The sequence below is a fragment of the Manacus vitellinus genome, unplaced genomic scaffold (genome assembly GCF_001715985.3).
Source record: "Manacus vitellinus isolate BGI_N305 unplaced genomic scaffold, ASM171598v3 scaffold_4_pilon, whole genome shotgun sequence".
Classification (NCBI taxonomy): Eukaryota; Metazoa; Chordata; class Aves; order Passeriformes; family Pipridae; genus Manacus; species Manacus vitellinus.
The window spans coordinates 43152721-43175648 of NW_021940604.1; the positions used below are offsets into that span (position 1 = coordinate 43152721).

Below are 22928 nucleotides of genomic sequence, written 5' to 3' on the forward strand. Positions count from 1 at the left end.
CAGAGGCTGTAATCACTAGTTCAAGTATTTATATTAGCCAAGGAACTCTTGCTGCTAGCATCAAATCTGTTTCACCATGGCTGCTGAGTAATTATAAAGCCCTAAAGGATCTAAGTTGCTCACAACTACTTGCAGCATGCTGTCATGACAGAAAATAACCTGTGCAGAAGAGTGCATAAAGTACATGAAAAAGCTACTTTCTACATAGTTCAGCAAAGCCATTGTTAAATATAGTATATTCAAAATAGTACCAAAAATAAAGTCTACATAGAATTAAAAGTTAGAAGTGACTAGGTCTAAATATGTGTCAGTCCTGTTCTGGGTAGTTTATCAACACAGAGACAGCAAGTATTAATAAAAATCACATGTCAGTGAGAGTCAACTCTTTTGCAGATTGGTTTGGCATAACACTTGGACACAAAATGGTTCCAGTGACCTGACGAAACTGTGACCAGATGAACTGAATTACACTTTTTTTGTATATCCATTAAACACTTTCTTATTTCCTGAAACACAATATTAACAAGTCCTACAAAGCACACCTCCTACATTCAACATATCCCATCATCCCTATGACCATAAAAACATAGTTCTTTAATTTTGCCTTTTACAACATTTTCTCTAATAGTCACCAAAAATCATGTGAAACACCACTATCCATTTTGCATAAGAAAACTAGTTTCTTTCCATACCAACTTGTCACCTTACCAAGACTAAGCCTGTACAGAATACTCAAGCAGGAGTAAAATTATCTGGGACAAGAACAATAAGGTTACTGAGGTTGGGAAAATCAAATTGTTTTCATATATGTACAAGAGATAAAGGAAGAGATTAGGAAAAAACAGAAAACAGCTCTCACAAAATGCCAGAGCAATCACAGTCACCCCACAGTCCATATACAACATAGTTTTACAAAGTAAAGTTATATGAGAAACTATTTGTCTAAAATATTATCTCTGGTGTTTAAGGTCAACTCACTAAGCCAAAAAAGAAGAACACAAGCAATACAGCATCTTTATGTTTCTTTACTTCAAACTTTCTGTTCTTAATGCCTTTAATAAATGAGAGAAACACTTATATTGTCCAAGCCTGCTCAGAAGTACCACTCAGAAAATAAGCCTTTGATTACATTTGTCCAGCTCTAACTCTTTATATGATTCCAGTATACACTGGTAAAACAAGGAAAGCACAGATAATTGTTACAGAGGTAAGCTTGCCCCAAAGACTGTATCTGCCTTGCTCTAATTGTTTAGGTACACACAAGACAAAAACAAGAAGCATGGACAAACTTGGAACAGTTTTACATTCTTACAACACATTTGGGCCAGAAAGCCAATGATAGCACCTCAGGTACCAACAGTAAGTGGGCTTTGGATATGGAGAAGGTCAAAAGACAGAGAAAGTCAAATCATCAATGATTATGCCAAGTGTGTGCTGGGTTTGGCTGGGTTAATTTTCTTTACAATGGCTAGTATTTGGGCTAAATTTTGCATTTCTGCAGAACAGACGGTTGATAATCTAGAGATGTTTTTGGTACTGCTGAGCAGGGCTTACACAGAGCCAAGGCCTCTTCTGCTTTTCATACTGCCAAGCTGGCAAGGCAGACGTGCGTGCACGCTGACCCAAACTGACCAAAGGGATATTCCATATCATATGACATTGTGCTCTGGATATAAAGTGGGGGGAAGAAAGAGGAAAGGGGTAATGTTTGGAGTGATGATGTTTGTCTTCCCAAGTAACTGTTACACGTGATAGGGTCCTGCTCTCTTGGAGATGGCTGAACACCTGCCTGGACACGGGAAGCGGTAAATTAAGTCCTTGTTTTGCTTTGCTTGTGGCTTCTGCTTTACCTATTAAGCTGTCTGTGCCTCAACCCACAAGTTTCCCAACTTTTACACTTCCGATTCCCTTCCTGATCCCAGTGGTTGAGTAAAGAGCAGCTACGTGGGGCTTGGCTGCTGGCTGGGGTTAAACCACATCATGTCTAAATTAGAAAGCAATAAATAAGTAAAACGTAATAGCCCTAAATAGGAGCAGGTGACACATCCATGAATGTTCAACACTGCAAAAGGCTGAGCCCAAGAGGGAATCACTATGCATGGAAGCCATGCCACCAGGCAAGCCCCAAACCCTGTTCAGAGTCCATGGTACCAGTCACAGCTTGACAAGAGAAGATGACTTGTTTGATGTGACCTTCTTTTGTTCACAGTATGTGCGAGTTGGTCATAGAACCATTTGGTGGGTGGACCTTGGCTAAGGGTCAGACTCCCACCCAAACCATTCACATACTCCCCCCTCCTCAACAGGAAGGTGGGAGAAAATAGATGAAAAAGCTCATGAGTCACTTACAAATTACCATTATGGGCAAAAGAGACAACCTGGGGAATAGTAAGTTAATGCATTGAGAATTAAAATAGAGCTGGATTGTGAGAAACAGACAAAAATCAAAACGCCACTGTGCCGTGACCCTCCTCTTCTTCCCAGGCTCAACTTAACTCCTGTATTACCAGTTTCTTTACCCAGCCCTACTAAGTGGTGCAGGGTGGGTAGAAAATGAAGAGAGTTAGTCAAAACCAGTGTGTGGTGTTTTACTTAAGAGACTGCAATGCTTTCAGCTATGTGCTCAAGAAGACATACTAATGGTAAGCTGTCATGCAGGTTTCTTTATTGTACTTCTGTTATTATTTTACCAATTAATTTATCTTTTACTACATTCTTTGATGAAATAATCTATATAAAAACACAAACTACAAAAACCTTACTACCAGTGAAGTAGTATTAAAGATGGACAGCTCTCTTGTACCATCTAGTAAGAGGCAGTTTTCTGCCAGGTAAGACCTAATACCTTTCATTTTTACAAAGAGGCACTTCAGCTCTGTCTCTGACCTCCACTGCCACTTAAGTTGTTCTTCACTGAGTGTCATATCTGTAAAGAATGAAGAAAGCAATGTGTATATGGACTGTATACCTGACTGAACACAGGCTACTAGTAATTTAGTTTGCCTGAGACCGTTTGAAACTTAGACAAAAGTAAGGATAACAACCTTCATCAAACCAGTCCCCATTTACACAAAGTGATACTGTTTGAGCATTTGCCTTGCTCTTGAGCTGGCAATTGCTAAACCTCTTTTCAACATAGTGAAGTAACCACCTGACAGATTGAGAATTTCCAAGAATAACGTCACTACAGTAATACAACTGGATAGTATGCCATGCCAAGCTTGCACCAAACAAGGGTCAAAGAGGTCAGAGAGATCAAAAGCAACATGCAAGGAAAGTCATAGAATTCCATTAGGGCTTCTGGGTAGAAATACACAGGTGATAGAACACAAGTTTTGCAAGCTAAACAGTAAAGTCTAGAAACAATAAAATTTAAAATAAACCCCAAAATATTCTTCGTAAAACATCATTGTTTAACTTAAATTTTACATTTCAAAACCTAGTAAGTGATCAGGTAAAACATCTCAGGGTCTTTTTGAATGCAGCAAAAACGTTTAAAATATCATGCTTCATTTTCGCATATCACCAAATACTCGGAAACAAGAATCTGCCAATTGCCACATCTGTTTTCAATATAAATGTAATGATTTTTTTAGATTCCTAATGGTTAACCAAGTACACTTAAGAAACACACCACCAAACCCAACCGACCAACCAAACAAAAACCCTCCACTCAAAACAAAAAGCAGAACTTTACATCACAGCCTATTATGCAGAAAACAAACAGGAATCTCTGTCAAAATCCCATAAACTTTAAGTTTAATGAGAATTTTTAATGACTTAGTTGATGTAATGAAGACTGGGTAAATCCTCACCTTTTTGAGAAAAGCACTCAGGATCAATAGGTAACTTGAAAAGGTACAATAAGCAAACAGAAATGTAAACCATTCTCACCATTCACCTTGTTCCTTACTGAGGCAAATCTTTTTTTAGGCATGACACATTAGAACTTCACTATTCAGACACTAAATGAACATGCCTCCTCCAAAATTACTATCTACCACAGCAGTGATATATATCCCCAACTTTAATTAATAGTATAGTAAATGCAGTGACCACACTGACAGGTCTGTTTCCTTTTCCTAAATTTACATATTCTTTTGATTCAAGATTCAGATATTTAAAATATATAGAACACATTAAAAATATACATAACTCTTTAAAATTTAATATATATATAACTTTCAGTTAGTGACTACAAGCATTTAAATGCACTGATACATCAACAAATAGTGATTATTTTGTAAGAAAAGAATAATTTATTAGGACTAGCTTGCAAAACAGAATACCTTCATTTTAACCCATAAAATGCAGTTCTAGGGTTGGTTTAGAATCACTTTGTACATCATAGACCTTTCACTTCATCTTGCAGACAAATAAAATTTAACTTTCTAATACTAACATAAGCATGTGTGACACTGTCCTTCCTCATTAAAGACAAAGTTTCTTGGCTCTGTGGTCAGCAAGGGGCATGAAAAAATCTTTTCAAGTGCTCAAAGTACCTTTACATATCTGGTTTTTTTGAAATAGATGCCTCTTTCTAAGCAGATGTCACCTGTGAGACCTTCTAGTCTAATGCAGCATAAGTGGATCATAAGAGTTGATTAAACTATGCTTTCAATTCAATGCAGTACACAAGTGTATGCAGTACACTGCTATTCTGACTGAAACTTCAAAAACAAGGCTTATAAATGCAAGTACTAACTGGAAAATACAGGAAAGAACTTTTATCACAAAGGTATCGCTAACAGGGGTAGGATTTATAAGGTCGGCTCTCCAGTTCTGAGGAACTACTGCACCTCATTACTTTTATTACCTTGAGAAAGACTGTTGCAAACTGCAGGAGGAAACTTTGTTACAGGAGGAAAAGAGTAAAACCCAGCTATATAGGAGCACTGCTTACAGACAAATTATGTCAGAAAACGTGTCAAGTATTTTTCAAGGCTATTTTATTGCTTTCTCTCTTGCCACAAGAGCAGACAACGGTAGAAGCAGCTAAACACATTCCAAACTGATTTATTCTGTTACTCAAGCCTCTGCTTCTTCATTGGTTTACCAGCTAGAACATCGGCAGTAACAGGGTTTCAGCCTGTTCCTGATGTGTGAGACAACTTGAATTTATATTGCCATTTAAATCAGGTAGACTCAAGCTGAAATTGAAGCAAATCTGAACTACGCTTGCAATATATTCCAGTTCATATGCAGAAAAGTCATAATATGTAGAATCATGTTCAGAATGTACTTGCTTCCATGCATTCTAGACACGTACAGCTTTCACTAGAGACACCACCACAAATCCTAAGAATGAAATCACTATGTTAACATGAACTGCCTTTGTTACTACTTTCCCCTACTTTTCAGAGTTAGCAGTTGCAGCATGGCATAACACAGATATGGAGCTGAAGGTAACAGAGCCACGCATCACTAATTCTGTTATCTCTGTAGTGAGCTGCACAGTTACCACTTAAGCATAACTTTTTTTTTTAAGGCCGTGGCTCCACCAAAAATAAGCAGCGTGGTTCATTCATCTATTTACTTTCATTGTATACTGTAATAGAGTCGTGTTTTGGGGTTTTTTAAGCTTGCTGCAGAATTGGATTTGTTGCCAGGCAGGGAACACACAACTCAATGTAAGAAATGACAGAATGAACAGAATTCAAAAAGAACACAAGTCTGGGGGAAATAAGATTGTAAGATGTTACGTCCTTGAAAAGTTTTAGACGTATCCTTGTGATATTAGCTAAAACCTGAAATACGTCTTTCCTACAAGGAACCTGGCATGCAATTTTATAGCAGTGCTGACAAGAACAAAAATCTGGGACTGGAAACAGAACCACTGTGACTCCAGAGCATCAGGAACAGGCTGTGCTCCTCATACAATATTGAATGCAGGACAAATATCCAAATGCTCTAAATATCCAAATGTATCTACAAAGATCCAGTATGTAACATTTTCAGGAAAAATATCAAACACAATGGAGAGATCATAAACTAGAATGCTACACAAAAAAAGGTTAGGTGTGATGAATATAACCACATCAAGGCCAAGAACAAAGCTCTAAATACAGGATGACTCTTACAGTCAGCTGTCCACTGATGATGATATATCTGTAGTGTTTCATGCTACAAAAGACTTGAGGGAAACTGAAAGGATGTTGAAGGAAAATGCCCAAGTAATAGTCTTAGAAAGCTGAAAAGACAGGAAAACAGAAGCAGAGTTTTCAAAACAAGAGAGTGACTAGTTAATTAGTAACAGTTTTCTGGCTTATGGATAAGTCCAAATAACATTATCTTCCAGGATCAGCAGTAGTTGGTAAAAAAATATTCTGAGAGAAGAATCACTCATCTTCTAAAGATGATACAAAGCTTTTAACATATATTATTAAAAAAAGGAACAAGTACCCATTTAATAAGAACACAATGACATCAGGAAGAAAATAAGAGAGAAAATAAGAACAAGAATTGACCATAGAAATCAATGCTAAGCAGTCTCAACAATAATTAATGAGAAAAACATAATTGCTCATTTATGGTCAAATACTTGGTCTAGTTGATGCTAAACCTTATGAAGTCTAATGATGAAAGTTTAACCTACATAGTCATAATATCACAGACAAAACATAATAGTACCTCAAACACTGAAAACTTTCCATGCACCAGATGAAAATAAGAATGAGCTACACATCACAAACACAAAGAAGCCTAGTAACTGTGAATGACATGCAAGCAGATTCATGACCATACTGTTAAGACATCATCAAAATTTTTAAATGTTGATTATTTCTCACCTTTTGCTTATTAGTTCATATTGACAGATACAGGTACATTAATTACAGAAGTGAAAACTAATGACATTTAGTGAAACACTTACTTGCTTTTGGTGCATTACCAAGGGAATAAAATCAACATCATTTATATACATTCTAAATTAGTCCGAACACAACACATGTTTTTTTTAGAATTAAGAGCTCAACCCCGTGTCCCATCTCCTCCCGCAGCCCAAGGTTATCCATAGCCCAGGGCTGCTCCCGCCTTCGGCGCTCCTGCGGCGCCCTCCGCTGGCCGCGGCCGGGAGGTGCAGCGATAACCTCTGCCCGGGAATTCAGCACACCCAGCCCGCACACCCAGCCCGCACACCCAGCCCGCACACCCAGCCCGCACCCCAGCCGCGCACACGCCAGCCGCACACCGCCCGCACGCACAGCCCGCACGCACAGCCCGCACGCACAGCCGCTCACGCACAGCCCGCACGCACAGCCCGCACGCCGCGCACACCCAGCCCGCACACCCAGCCCGCACACCCACGCACAGCCCGCACGCACAGCCCGCACACCCAGCCCGCACACCGAGCCCGCACGCACCTCGGACCGCAAGGAAAAAGCGGTTTATGCAGCTTGAGCGTAAACCAGACTAGATGCCACGGCAAGCCAGAATTTTCTCCCAAACCTCACCGCATGACCGGTGTGCTAACCAGAACTAAAACGGCCTCTGTAGCTAACAGAGAGAGTCAGCTTACAAAACATGGAACTGATAAAGCTGCTCCAAAATCCACCCAGGAGGCAAAATGTCCAACTGGACCGCGTGACATAAGTGTGGAGCTGCAGCAACCCGGAGAGAAATCTCTTACACAGCATTTGATTTTTGGTATTTTGTCCAAGTTTGCTTCTCTGACAGTGAAAGTTTACTTGAATTCAAGCCCGACACTTAGAAAAGAATGCTTTCACAGATCTCACTTTAAAGAGCTGAATAAAGACTTCAGAGGGGGGAAAAAATTGAATTCTAACTTGAAAACTGACAGAAATACCCAAAAGTTTCCACACTTTGCCTTTTTAATCATGCAAATACAGAAAACTTTTCAGTCCTATTATGCAGTCAATGAAGTATAATTGCTGTACCACTTCAAAGTAATACTAAAAGTGCATAATTAATTAGGTTTTGCCAAGTGACAGGACACAGTAAACAAAAAACAAAAAAAGGAACGTTACATATTGACTTTTCAAATTTCAGAAAGTAAATAGAAATAAATTAGATCTTAAGTACTCTAGCTTCTAAGAGTACTGCTATAAATTAAAGACAAACACAAGTTTGAGAGTGATTCTAACCTCTACATTTTCTGCTCATCTTTACCAACAAATTTCCAGACATTTATGCCTTATAAAGATTATTCAAGGAAGCAAAGAACTACCAAGTAGTCAAAAAGGATTGAATAAGGAATCTACCAAGAAATCTCTCATGCAAGTCCATAGAACCTGACGGGATATACCTGAGGGTGCTGAGAGAGTTGAAATCATGAACATGTTTTCCATCTTCACCAAGCACAACTGAGAAGTCCTGTACTGTGACAGAATAAGTCCCTGCATTGGTACAGGATGGTGGTCAACTCACTGGAGAGCAGATCTCCTGGAAAAGACCTGATGATCTGGTAAACAGATCTGGTAAACAGATTTTTGGCAGTAAAGACAGATAGAAAATGTAGAGGGTAGAATTCTACTGGACTTGCCCTAATAGATGTTTATCAAAATCTTTTTTGTACTAGGAATCCCCAAACTAGACATAATACTCTAGATGTGGGCTAATGACACAAGCAAAGGCAGAATTCCTCACTTCCACCTACCTGTCGATACAGGTCTGTCGATACAGCCCAAGAATGCTGCCAGGGCACTTTGCTGGTGCATGCTGATCTTACTGTTTGCTTAGATGTGAACTACACTAGATCCAGACTGCAATGCTTATACTAAAAGTTTAAGCAACAGCACCACATAAATACAAGTGAACATTGCACTCAGATATACAATCTCATTGTGGTTGCTTTCACTATGCCATTGAAGTGGTTGAACGAACACACATCTGTGGCCAGGGAAATTCTTGGTGATTATGACTTAGATTTCACTAGTGAGATTCAGAAAAAAATGTAAGGAGAAAAGCTGAAGAACTAATCCTGAGCTCGGAGTAATCACTTGTCAGATGAGACTATGCTACCATCTGCTACACAAATTTCTATGGTGAACCATGTCTTTAAAATAAAAATTAAATTAAAAAATAAAAGAAACAACAATAACACACATATAAACAAAAGCTTCTGCCATTCTATTCCCTAGAGGTTCTCTTTGGCTTCCAGTTACTGTCACACGGGCAAAGGAGGTTATGAAAAAGAAAAGAAAATGGATTTCTTTTTTGCAAATATCTCATATCCCTCTCCTGTTCATAATGACATTCATGACTGGGGAACAGAAAAGGCTTCCACATGAAAGAAGTGCTTACAATGACCCCCATACAGCTTCTGCACAGATTTGTCAGGAATGCTGGCAGAGTACCCTATGCAGGCCAGGCCAGGAGCTTTCATTCTCCACTACTCCACAGCTACTTCTTAACCCCCCAGCAGTAGAGCACAGTTTATGCTCACGCTCAGTCTGATGTATTCTTCCTTGCAACAACTGAATTCAAGTATCCCACATCTGCTCATGACAAAATCCAACTCTTTAAAGAGCCAGCACTAGGCTGTGGACTTCACATGAATTACCCACTATCTCGGAACCATTATAAATTCCCAAAGTCATAGATATAAACACAGTGCTGGTTTCAAAAGCGTGCAGCTTGGAAGAATGTTTTATTCCTGCCTCTCTAATTATTACTTCAATCATCTCTCTGTTCTCATGGCAGGCTCTAACAGCATTATCCTACAGCATAAGAAAAATTTACAGATGAATAGAAGTGCCTAATAGTTTTCCCCTAAAAAAGGGAAAGTACTAATAATGAAAATCACATGTTATTCCCCAGACTAAATTTCAGCAAATGCACATCATCAGATGATCCACAGCACTCGTCTCTTCATTCCTCCCGAACTAGTTTCAGATCGAAAGTCCAACTGGACTCACTATTTAAAACTGGTTACTCTAAAATTGACTAGATGTACTATGAGTGATAAAAGTACTCAGAAGGAGGAAACAGAAAGTAACTACAAGCATCAGTATGTCTCCTCTTCAGTGACCCTTGTTTCCTATACAGGAACATCTAAGAACATCCCAAATTTAAAAGCAGATTAACCCCAAGATTTTCATTTGTTCAGCAGAAACAATCAAGAGAAAGAATTTCAGTAAAGTTTAGGAGCAAGTTGTAATCTGTCTTTGAAATCCCACTTATTAAAATATCTAACAAGACAAAATGCTCTTGTGCGTGACAGATGAGAGACTCATTTTGAATTTAAATATATCCTAAATTAATTCATAGCTCTTATTCTTTAGCCTACATCCCCCTGTTACATTTCTTTTGCTTATTTGTTCACGTAATATGATCATCAACTTTTATTGAGAAACAGGTATTTGCTTTCTTTCACCAAGGGCTGTTACATGCCTAGCATTCTACAACAGTGCCTGAGAGACTAAACTCTTCCAATAATTCCTTTAAAAGCCTGTCATCTGGAGTAAGAAGCGATTAACAGTTTTATGCACTCACTTTGACAACTGGTAGTATTCTACCTACTTTCCAAAAAAGAAATGCAGCATTTTCATGTTCCCCAAGGAAGATTCTCCTGATTCACACTTCAGTTTTCTAAGGAGAAGGGGCTGGGAGTGGTGTGTTGGGATTTCCACTTTTTTTAAAATTTATTTTTACTATCTATAAATCAAAAGGATGGAGTAAAAAGAAACACAAATAATGTTTGGGATTAAAAAAGTTGGTAATGAAACAACCTTCACCTCACTTGGGTAGCATAACTAGGAAAATAACAGGGAAAACTCAAGGGTTTTTCTATTACTTAAGAAGCCCTAAGCACTACATCCAAATTTAATCCATTTCTTTCATATGTACCCCTATAAACAGAGGTTGCAGCCATTAATAAACCATGTCATTTGCTTGTGACAAATGGTAATAAAAAGACCTTTGCTTTCTGATATTTGTTCAAGACTACAGATTATTTAAATTAAACATCAATCTTTACAAACAGAAAAATATTAGTATTCACATGAAAAGAATTTGTTTACATAAATACAGAAAAAAAATCTTTCACAAGCTACATGTAAATTGAAACTTAGTATCTTCATTGGTCTATTTTTCCCTGATACTTCACCTTGCTTTCTGCCTTTCTACAACTCAGACACTGAACAGCTAACTTAGTGTCCTTTCAAAAGTCTGCAGAGCATATGCATGATTTTACAAAATTTCACTTATAGCTGGACACTTCCCTGCGACCCACAGATGTTGAATTAATATATCATGATCTTCCAAAATCCATTTTTACTACAAAAATGGATATTTTGTAGCAAAATTACAGTACTTTTGTGTCTCCTCCCTCAGACAGATGAGGCATCATCAAATGAGATGATAAAAATAGTTTACATATATACTTACACTTGACATGCAACCAAACATATATAACCCACACAGAATCTATGGAAAACCACTCCTGGTTCTCTATTTCACAGTAACAGAAATCCAAGGAGTAACAAAAAGCAGCCCAGGTAAGGCCATAGAGACATGCCTAATCTAATACAGTCTATTGCTACTAGACCATCTCCTACTTACACACCTCAAGAGGAAAGAACACCATCTCAGACAAAGAAATTTCGGTCCACACCAATGTCAAAGTGCTTCACACAAAGCTACTGTTATCTTTCAGGACTCCAGGGCTTGTAAATCCAGACAGGCTTGAAAGACTGACAGATTAAGGTAGACCTGTAAAGGTGGAACACTGATCCCTCTCTCCTGAGCTAACTTGTACCTTTCTTCAAGCTGAACAGATCACATGAGATAACGATATGCAGATCCAATACAGTACACCTCTCATGGAAATACAAGGCTACATCCTCAAAAAGGAATGGAAAAAGAAATGGAAAAATAACTACTAATATCTTGTTACACAGTAAAAAGTAGTTTGTATCAGTAGGTCAGTATGTCCCTGCAGGTCACAAATTCAGGAATTTAGAGGAAAAAAAATCAGGAATGAACTATAAAATAACCTGAGATAATTTGCCAAATCAACAGACCAACCAGAATCAGCTGAGCATAAGACACTGATTACTCAACTTTAAAATGTATACCTGCAGTCAAGATATTCAGGGATACAAGCAGTACCCTCCTGAGGCAGGGAAGTTGCTGGCCACCAGGAATAAAGTGATGATCCAATAGGAGCCTGGCAACAGAGTACAGGCAATGCAGAGGCATTTGATGCTTTCCTGGAGACAAGCCATTGTTCAAATAATGATCTGCTTCTATACAAGCCAAAGATGCAAAATGAAGTAACAGGTGGAAAGGGAGGGGGCCAGGTAGGGTACATCAACAGACCCAATGCTACTAGAGCCAAGTTTAACTATTCCAGCTCATATTTTCAGCCTAGTTAAATCATGTTTCTAATATTTCAGGAAGACAGACTCCAGAGATCTCAGTGACAGCCTGTACAGACTGTCCAGAAGACAACAGGGTTTGATTTTGTTCTACAAATTCTGCTCAACTACAGTGCCTCTGAAACACACCCTGTTTTCCTATTTCCAGGAAAACATATGCTGACAAATAATCTTCATTTACAAGAACTACAAAAAAGTTCCACTTCCTCTCTGCTATAAATATGCAAATTAGCAATTAATTGCAGAAAAATTACATTAAGAGATGAAATTTTCTTTGGGAAACCGTAGTAAAAGGGAAAGTTATACAATGAGACCACCCAGAAATCAGCAATAGCAACAGTGACAGTGACTAGCATTTCTAGAAATACTCAGTTCATCTATATTTAAAAGTTTGAAAATAAATATTCAGTAAGTTCAAAAGCATATTGCTACAGTTTTTCTGAAAAGAGTTCAAAACACTTGAGTTGTGTAATCAGTAAAATTAGTGGGGGTTTTTTAATTAGTCTTACAGTCGAATTTCTTTTAAACACATCTTGGCAAGGGCATTTGAGATGAAACTTGTGCATAATTTACTCTTACACTTGCTGCTTAAAAAAGTGCTCCAACCTCTAAAAAGTCTCTATATGTTAAGATTCTATCAGTCTATCACCTGACGTGACTATGAGGTGTTCAATTTATTTCATGTCTGATTTTGAGGTACTGACAGTCATTTCCCATTTTTCCTTCTGATTGAAAACAGGATTTAAGATTTAGTCCTTCCCCAAAGGTCAGCTGATCTTCATCATTAATGGGGATGGCAAAAACACGTTAATGTTCCACATCCAACGTACATTCCCTGGCTTAGGATATCGTAATAGTTTACTCAGGAAAATAGCCACTCTCCATATTTCATTAAAAAATGTATGAGAAAAAAATAATGTAATTGAAAAGCTAGTCATCACAATTTTTAGTGATTCAACCCATTTCTTTTTGCTTGCTCCATAAACTTGCTAAGCCAGAACACAAGTGATGAAATCAACTCCAGATAGATACTGCTACAGCTATCACATACAATTAGCTGTGGGTCACAGAAGCCCATAAGAAAACAATCGGGAGAAAATGCAAATTTGTCACACAGTGTCATCCTGAGACATGGACTTTTGTTTCTTACCAACCACATATGCCATTACAGTTCTTTCTCACTGACTGTAGTGCATCATTCCCCAATTACTGTTACCAGTATATTAATAAATTACATTAAACAGGTGCCAAATTAACTGAGACAAGTTTCCAGGTTATCACATCTGCCACACAACATAGAAATCAAATTGTACTTGCAACTAATATATTTTATTCCAGTGTTTTTTCCTCAAATTTGGGGGACATCTTAACACTTAAGCAAGCCTTTCCCATGCTTCAAATACTGCAAATCCTGTTTTGTTAGCTTGACTATCGTGAAATAACTACATGGATTTGAAGATCAAAGTATTTCCATACAAATCAAACCAGACAGGAGTATGCAAAGACCACAGCAACTGTTTATGATGCAAACATAGTACTCAACAAAATCTTATGCTCTGTAGTAGATGCAAAAAGCCAAGTCAAGAAACAGAAAGACAAAATACTGAATACAGTTAAATTCCATTTAACCTCCTAATATTATTTACAATTACCTTACGTTGTCAATCTACGTGGTCTCTAGAAGGAATACATGTACTTCAATTAAGGATGTATTTCAGAAAACAGCCAGCAATGGGACAATTAAGGGGCCATGGCAAAAAAATAAAAAAGCCCACAAAGAAAAGTACAGCGAGTTCCTTTGTCTTGCAGGTAACAATTCCACGTACAGGCTTCAGTTTTCTCTGCCACACACACTCTTGAAGTCATTGCCCTTAATATCACTTCTCCCACTCAAAAGTATTACCATTTTATTCAGTAGACTTGTGCCCTAGACAATGACCTTACAATATCTCAGAAAAGCACTGCTGCTTCTCTGCAAAACTTTCACTGCAAACTTTCACCTGAGAGATTCAGAGGACAAAGTCACTGTAATCACGTTTTATCTTACACTGCCAAAGTTACTACATTACTAACCTTGTATTTGCATATTATAAAAATCATCCATTTACGTTGCAGCGAATTACTTTAAGTTAACACTGGGAACATAACACCTGAAATGAATTTCAACTGACAAGACCATCATCAATCATACTTTCTCAACATTAATACCACTACACAAAGCCTTTTGCTTCACTGCTTGAAAACATAGGTGTTTTAGGACAAAAACGTCTTGCAGATGGTCCTATACTGATGCGTCTCCCAAATTAACAGGTTCTTTGAATATAGCATAAATCAACTGAAATAGCATATTTGACTAATATTTAATTTTAAAAGACAAATCATTACAAATACTAGTAAAGCAACTTACTTGAGCAAACATTTCTAATTATTTAAAAGATACATGCCAAATCAGGAAAGCAACCAATAAAAAAATATACAAATTTAGAAAACACCGTGAGGTTTTCTTTCTGCACCACATCCTCCAAACCCAACCATTTGATTCGTAGACATTTTATCAGATTACACAAGATCATATTTCAAGGTAAAAAGAGCAGAAATTAAATTAGGGAAAAACACATTCCACCAAGATTGTATGTATTAACACTGGAATCAATTTCTTAAAGTACCAGTTTATGCTATTTCCAGTTTATATTTTAATTTGAAGATTGTTAGTTCCTATATGATGTTCTGACAAAGTGTTTTCACAAAAGCAACTTTTTTGCAGTAATAATAATTCAATAATTCAAAGACCAGCCAAGTTATTACTTCAATTGCTAGGCTCAAGATGGTGAAAAAACAGGCAGGATTTAAATACAAGTATGATAAATCTACTGAAAAACCATCATTAGACTATGAATGGAAAGTTCAGTTATGCTATCATGAATAATTACATTTCCTGAACTGTAATGTTCATTACGGTAAAATGACATGATGATTCAATTTAGTTGATGCAAATACTGATAGAGACATCCCAGTCAGAGTCAGGTTTTTCAGTATCTAGGATCCCCACCTCTTGAATTTTTCCAAGAGCTGTTTCAGAGAAGGAGCCCAGGAAACACAGAAGCTAACACGACTCTGTGAGCTGGAACCAGAGTGCTGAACTTACTGCCCTCCAGCATCCAACCTCAACAGATCTACAAGCCTTGTGACTAAAAATTAAAAGAATAGCCATAGTTAACCCACCACAGCCTAAGGGCCAAACTCCCACCCAGCTACTGATACAGACAGGGAGATGGCTTATCAATTACCACTGCAAGAAAACAGACTCAGCTTGAGGAAAATTAATGTAATTTACTGTCAGTTAAAACAGATTCAGGTAGTGAGGAGCAGAGACAAACACTAAGCCAACGCCTTTGCTCCCCTCTCTCTTAAGCCAAACTGTGTTCTTTCACCCCAGACTCCCACACCTTCCACCCAGGGCAGTGCAGTGGGCGGACAGGACGGCAGGGGCAGGTTGGGTCAGTCTGGAACAGCTCCTCTCCACAGCTCCTGCCTGCTCACATATTTCCCCTGCTCTGGCATGGGCTTTCTCCCATGGGATGCAGTCCTTCAAGAATATAAAAATCCTTAAGCATAGGTTCCCCACAAGAACTCTCCACTTGCTCCAGTGTGGGTTCCTCCTGGGTGGCATGGAGACCTGCTCCAGTGTCATGGAGAGTGTCTCTGCTGCTTCTCACTCTTTTTGGCTGCCTCCTCCTCTCTCTGCCAGGTGTTTTGCCTTTTCTTACACACACTGTCCCCAAGGTGCCCCCCCTTGGCTGTGGGCTCACCTGTGCCCTGTGGTGGGTGGATCAGAGCCAGCTGGAAATGTGTTTCCAGCACAGGGCATCCCTGTCTTCTCCTCACAGAGCTACCCTGCAGTCCCTGTTGCCAGGCCACTGGCACCCAGTACACAGGTTTAAAACTACTAGTGCTATTTTAATAATAAAAGGAGCATTTTATAGGCTCAACCTAAAATCATAACCTCTATGTAAAAGATTTTCTGATCAATCACATAGGAGGAGGACTTGTATCAGACACTAAGTACTAAACGGTACTATGAGAAAAGCAGTTTAAAAAAAACCTAAACACATCTTCAGAAATGACATTATTTAGGGGGATCAAACAGCACAGGGAAGCTCACACCAAATGCTGCAACACTTGGGGTAGGCGGGAGGTGCTGCCCACTGTCAGAGACTGAAATGGTTAATGATTTATGCATTCCAGGAGTTTGCAGGCTTTTGACTTTTGCATTATACCTCAGATGGGCAGTTGGGCCCATCCCTCCCTTCAGTTCTAAGCCCTAAAAAGGCAAACAACTCCTCGTCCCAGGGAGGTGCAAAAGCATGCTGAGGGTATATAAACTGACTGGTGACTTTGGGATTTCGGGTTCTCCTTCTCCCCCACCTGTGAATCAAGACCATCGCTCTCAAGCATCGCTGGATCCAGTGGGCGGTGACTATATCCATTTCTTCTGCACTCTCAGCTTCTCTTTTCCCTTACTCTCATCCTGTTTTTTCTCTCCCCTAAGCAGTTTCTCCCCCCCAAAGGTTATCTCTATGTTGCATTGTTGTATGACAACACCCAAAACGCTAGCATACCCCGTGATACAAAATTGTTAAAATAAACTTTGTTTTCAGACACTGATTATTTAGTGTCGTTTCACTTTAATCCACCCCAAGGGAATTATTGATAAAAACCTGAGTTACCCCCCCTCCCCTTTTCCTGGGGCGGGTCATAACACCCACCCCTACACCCCTTGTGGTTTTCCAGACAGGGCAGGAACTGTGGAGGCAAACTGCTGTCCAACACGAACTCCATTTCAAACCTGTCAGACAACTGCCAATGTAATATTGTCATTTTCTCAATTATTTGAGGACACTGTTGATAAAGGCCAGTTGCAGATTATGATTTGTCAGCTCCTTCCATCCTCTCCCCCTTTTGTCCCACTTCAGATTTCTCTGGAGCAATCCCAATTCATACAGTATTGAGTACAACACAGCTCTGATGTGGGTCTGCTGGTCTGAGCCATAACACTAAGGTGAATCTTCTGATTAAAAAAAAACCAAACAAAACACAAAACAAAAACAAAACAAAAAACACAAACAAAAAAACCCAAAACGACCAAAAAATCCTATTTTCCTCAAATATAAGAACCATATTTTTGTGTATTAGCATAAACACAGTGAAACCAACCCTCATGAATAAAACACAAAGCAAACTTTGATGAATTTAAATTGCGTTAAGTTATAAAACAATTGTGGAGCTAACATTACAGCTTACATGCTGTTACAGAAAATGTTTAAGCCTTCCTCTAGTTTAATCATCATTAATGGTACAGGGAAATTATTTACTATCAAATGGGTCAGAGAATACAGAAAGGTCTTCCCAGTATTGATTTTACACATAACATTAACTTCTTCAGTTGCACTTGCAATTGCCAAGAAGGCTTAACTAATATTAACTGCCCCTGTTATTGAGCCTCAAGGAATAGCCACAGTCAGGATGTCAAAACTTATTTTTAAGGGATAAACCAAAACAGCTCAGTGCTTCATGGGCTTGACTAGAAAGTGATTAAAGTGTAACTGACTGAACTGAATTTCTGCCAGTATCAACATAAAACTTTTTTAAAAGGTCAGTCCTATGAATTATTTACTGTTCTCTCAAAGCTGTGTCAACACATCAATTTACTCTCATTCTATTTCTCCTTTACAACCCTGACTAGAATCACTCTGTAACATGCAGGATGGTGACACAAGTCTGCAATGTAGTGAGCAATGTAACAAGACTAGGTAACCACCCAAATTATTCAATGCTTTCAAGACCTAGGAAGAGCAACTTTAGCACAAGCAAAGTCCCATAAAGTGTACAGCTTCAGAGCACCCTGGAAAAGACAGGGCAGGTCTTCATCATAAAATCACTCCTGTGTAGGCATAACTCCTTCCAAAAACCTGTGCATGTGACTGCTTGGAGTAGCACCAAATAAGCTCCAGGAGGCAAAACATGCATCAAGTACTAATAATCAATATTATTATATTCTTATAACTGCAAACCTACCCATACAAGCAAACTACACTGCTTTAACTTTGAAGAATTGAACCACTAATGAAAGCTGTAAGAAGGATTCCTCAAAACTATATGTTTGAAAGACCATCTTTCCACTGTCTATAATCAGGGTATTTTGTCCCTTAGAAGCTTACAACAGACCGCCAAAGTCAGAAGTACTGGCCAAAGTCAAACTACCCCACAGAAGATACAAGTATTTAACCTAATTTTATGACCCTGTGAAGATACAAACCCCTTCTTTAGAAACAGCATTCAAGCCTAATTTGGATTATCACACTGTTAAGATGTTTAATTCTAAAATTCAAATTAAAAAAGGATTGCCCATTAGAAAGTGCTGAAAACAAAGTGTAAAAAGCCAGGTGCTGCAAACCCACTAAAACATATTCTCAAAGAAAACATAAGTAATGCTTACTGAAGTGGTAATGTTATCAAATACATTCATTAAAAGACAAATTAAATAACCAGCCCAGTGATGATGTTTAATGCTCTATTACTTCTTAATTAAGTTTGACCATGACGCACAACTTCTGTGTAAAGTTGTCAAGACCTTTATACTACCAAAGTGCTTGAAGTGAAGCACATTTCTCTTGACTGATTTCTCCTCTGCAGCAGACACTCCCAGCATCCATGTCCTACCACGTACAGCTAAAACAGCTGTACTTGCAGAACTTAGGTCTAGATCAAAGGCTATTTCAACAACCACTTTTCACAAACAATACTGGAATTGTGCTACTGTGTCACAACTTCTGTTTAAATGTGCCTCTTCAGTCCAGATATGGCTGAAGAAAATCATTAGATTATCCTCCAAATTTGTATGTTGCAGAACAGCAACCATTACCATCTTTAGATTTGAGAAAGATTCCTTCATACAGTGCTTTATTTAGAAGTGTATTCTTACAGTTTTACTGAAGTGTAATTCATGTTTATAGTTTTGTTCCACTGAAAACTACACTAAGTATCCAGCTACCAAGTATCACACTTCAGTTATGCCTCTGCTGTAACACAATAAGGTTAGACTGACATCTGTAAAACATGATGGAATTTTGCCCTTCATTTCCAGAAGACTCCAATTAATAATATTCCTAGCATCTCTTAGCAGTGCACTGTCCTGGCTAAAAATAGCTGAAACAGTTTATTAAACACAGTTTCTCACATTAAACTGGTGATCAAAAACCCCTAACTTCAATCAAAAGCTCTGCAATAGAACACTAATCTTCTTTTATTCTTTAGTCAGAAAATATGGTCAACTTCAATAAACAAAGGTTATGCATTAAAACAAAAAATTAATGCAAACCTGAAATACTGTAATAACTTAAAAGACAGCAGTTCTGCAGAAGATAATTTTCCTAGCTCACAAGTGTTCAAATTTCTAAGCCATGACTACAAAGCATAATATAAAGAAGTTTTATACAGTGTGTGTATATATATATGTATATATGAAGTATCTATATTTACTATAAAACAGCTATTGGCTTTAACAAAGTAATCTGGGTTAAACGAATAATATGTAAAATAGGGTGTGTGTGTTCATATGTAATATAGTGCATGTGTTCATAAGAAAAAGTTGCAGATTTCTGCTCAGACTGAAAAGTCAGGAAGCCTACTCATCACAGTTCCTACTGTTTTTCAGACTTCTCAGCTACTTACACAACAGGCAAATTCCAGAAGTACACAAAGCTTCTCACAAGTATTTTAAATAGATGCAGATAACCTCTGTACTTAGCTACACTTCTATAGAAACATTAATTGTTTTTAAATCCTACATAAATGTTATCAGCTTTCAGCAAGAACATTATGCATCAACTGAAATGTATATCTCCAGTTGCAGTTGTATTAAAGAGTTCTAATGAAAATGTTCACATAAGAGTATCACAATTTTCATTGCACATTAAAGAATTCCACAGGCTCCAGTTATATTCAAAATTAAGAAGATGCCAGTATGCTAATTTTCTAATTTGTTAAAGGAATGCATTTTTACTTCACACTGTTTGTTTACTAAACGTTCATGGTCAACCTTGATATTAATGTGACATAGCAATACAAGGCTTTGAAAACACATTCAAAAAGCAATCTAAACTGCCTTCATGTTATTCAATGCTGCATTTTCTTGGACTAAAATTCTGTGCGTTAGACATGGTCACCAACTTTTAAACCCAGTGAACCATAAACTGGCAATTCCTGAATTGATCACTGAATTACTAACAGAAGAACATTCACATACAGTATTTACTATAGATGTCCTAACCAGATGTGATACCTCAAATATTCATACAACAAAGTCTTTACTTTTGCCTGATATGTTTTGACTTAGCTCATTTCAGTTCTTACTAACAAAAGAAAGAGAATAATTAAAAAAACTATTTTACTTGTTCCAACAAAAAACTGTTGCAAAATGTTGTGGGAGAAAAAAGATGAGTAGAAAAAACAGTTGTGTGCATAGGGCTAACATTTTGAATGAAAGGTCGTATTACTGTCTCTGTGAGAAACAATTCTAAAATCCTCTAGCAGAAATTTCTTTGCAATGCACATCATAAGCTAAATTCCATTTAAAATTTATGAACACTCAGCTTATAATGAACTTTTTTAGTGCTGCCAGTATTTTTGATAGCATTTCTGGTATTCTACAGATGGAAGCAGATAAATTTAAAAGTCCAAAAAAGCTACTGTTCAAGAGTGTCACTAAATAACGCAACAAAAGTTGTAAAAATCAGACTGTCTGACTTACCGCCAACGCTTTAGATAATTTGGTTCTATAGTTATTCAAAACAATCGCAGCAATCTCCTTAAACGGCACATATGCAAAGCCATCTTTAACAAATACTCTTCTGGTTCTAAATAGATCTACAGCATCCGCAAGTCCAACCTGAGAAAGAAGAAAAACACACATTTTGGAAGAGCAAAATAATGCAGTAACAATGTGTACAGCCCTGAGATTCAAGATGGACCAGTAAAGCTTTAAGTCTTTCTCTGTCCTTTAACACTGTCTCCAGTCAAAATGCAAAGATTGTGAAATTACACGCTGACTTTAGGAATAGCTGATCATTATTTTGGTGGAAAAATACTGTTTGCTTACGGAAAGTCATGCAACTCATCGAAATAAGATACTTCAAAGCTCCTATCTACAATTATTAACTCATTTATGTAGCTTTGCACTGCTTACTGATTTGATATTTGAAAATGGACTTCTGCTGGCCTTCTGTTTCAGATGTCTCGAAATATTTGATTCATTTAAGAGGTCTTGCTAACAGATCTGGAACCCAATTTCGCTCCAAAGAATCAGTGGGCTCCATTTAGAAACTTCTTTCCTCTCCCCTTGTTCTCTCACAAAATGAATTCCAGATTAATACAATCAGACCAAACATAGTTTCAGCAACAGATATTTGAGAATGTCTCCATCCTGAACTGTCCTTCAGCCAGGCAAATTAAGTCATTTGTCTGGGAAACATTAAAACTTAAGGCCATTTCTGTGTCAAAGCAAAGGATAGCAGAAGAGGACAGAAGACATGCATAGCAGTTTAAAGCTCCCTTCATTTTCCCAGTCCCTCTCTCTACCCTTATACCCACATGAAGTAGAGAAACTCTCATTAGCCTCAGTTAATTTAGATAGTTGGATTAACTGTTAGTATTGGGTAAACTTAAAACTAGTAACTGCACATTTAACTAAGAGAGAATGAATGCAGATCTGAGGAACTTAGCAATTTCTACTTACCTTATAGAACATTTGTTCTTTTACTTTAGGCAGACTGAGGCCAGGAGTTGATGCACACAGCTCATTTGCCAGTTCAGTTTTCAGGTCTTCACTAACCTAAAATGGAGAAGTTGTTTTAAAACTGCTGAAATACTTTAGAATAAGGCTTTTTTTAACTAACATGAATGAAAAGATTACTTCAACTGTAAATATATCACCAGTTTAGCTTAAAAGGGAAAAAGAATTACATATTCAGCACGTGAACACTAATAATTAATTAAGCAGAAACCAGCAAAACACTAGTGGTCAATAGTGTTAAGCAACCTTCCTCATGAAGCAAAAGGTCAGATTTTAAAATACAATAATTTTAAAAATTAACACAAGAACTGGAAAACATACTTTTTAAAAGTCAATCTCTTTAAAATAAAACTCATGACAATCCTTGCTCATCTCTGAATTTATTATATGCATTAAAAGAAAGCAGGATGAATCAATGGCACTTAGTAAGGACTTTGTCAGATTTTTAACAAAAACATCACTTTCAGCTCATTTTTAAATCCTGACTTTTAACAAAATTATATATAATCTTATATTCATAAATTTAACTTTTTTTTTTTTAAGGAGTGAGAACAATGGTATATTTATTGTCCTCTAAATGTTAGCGCTTTTCCAGGTAAGTTAAGCAGCAATGCTCTATTTAACAACTTGAAGTATTTAACCCAAAATTTCTAGCTTGAAAAATCACAGTGTTACACTTCCTAAAACAAAAACTTAAATACTGCATATACATTAACACACATCACAGAATCATAGAATAT

General features: G+C 37.6%; 1 protein-coding gene across 1 annotated transcript in view; it reads right to left on the reverse strand.

The window, feature by feature from the left end:
* PRIM2 (DNA primase subunit 2) overlaps positions 1–22928 on the reverse strand; it is a 97073-nt gene that overhangs the window by 55052 nt on the left and 19093 nt on the right. The window contains exons 5-6 of the mRNA XM_029962835.1: positions 22132–22227; positions 21148–21285 (exon numbers count right to left, since the gene is read on the reverse strand). Coding sequence (XP_029818695.1) covers positions 21148–21285; positions 22132–22227 — 234 coding nt within the window. The remainder of the gene's footprint in view (positions 1–21147; positions 21286–22131; positions 22228–22928) is intronic.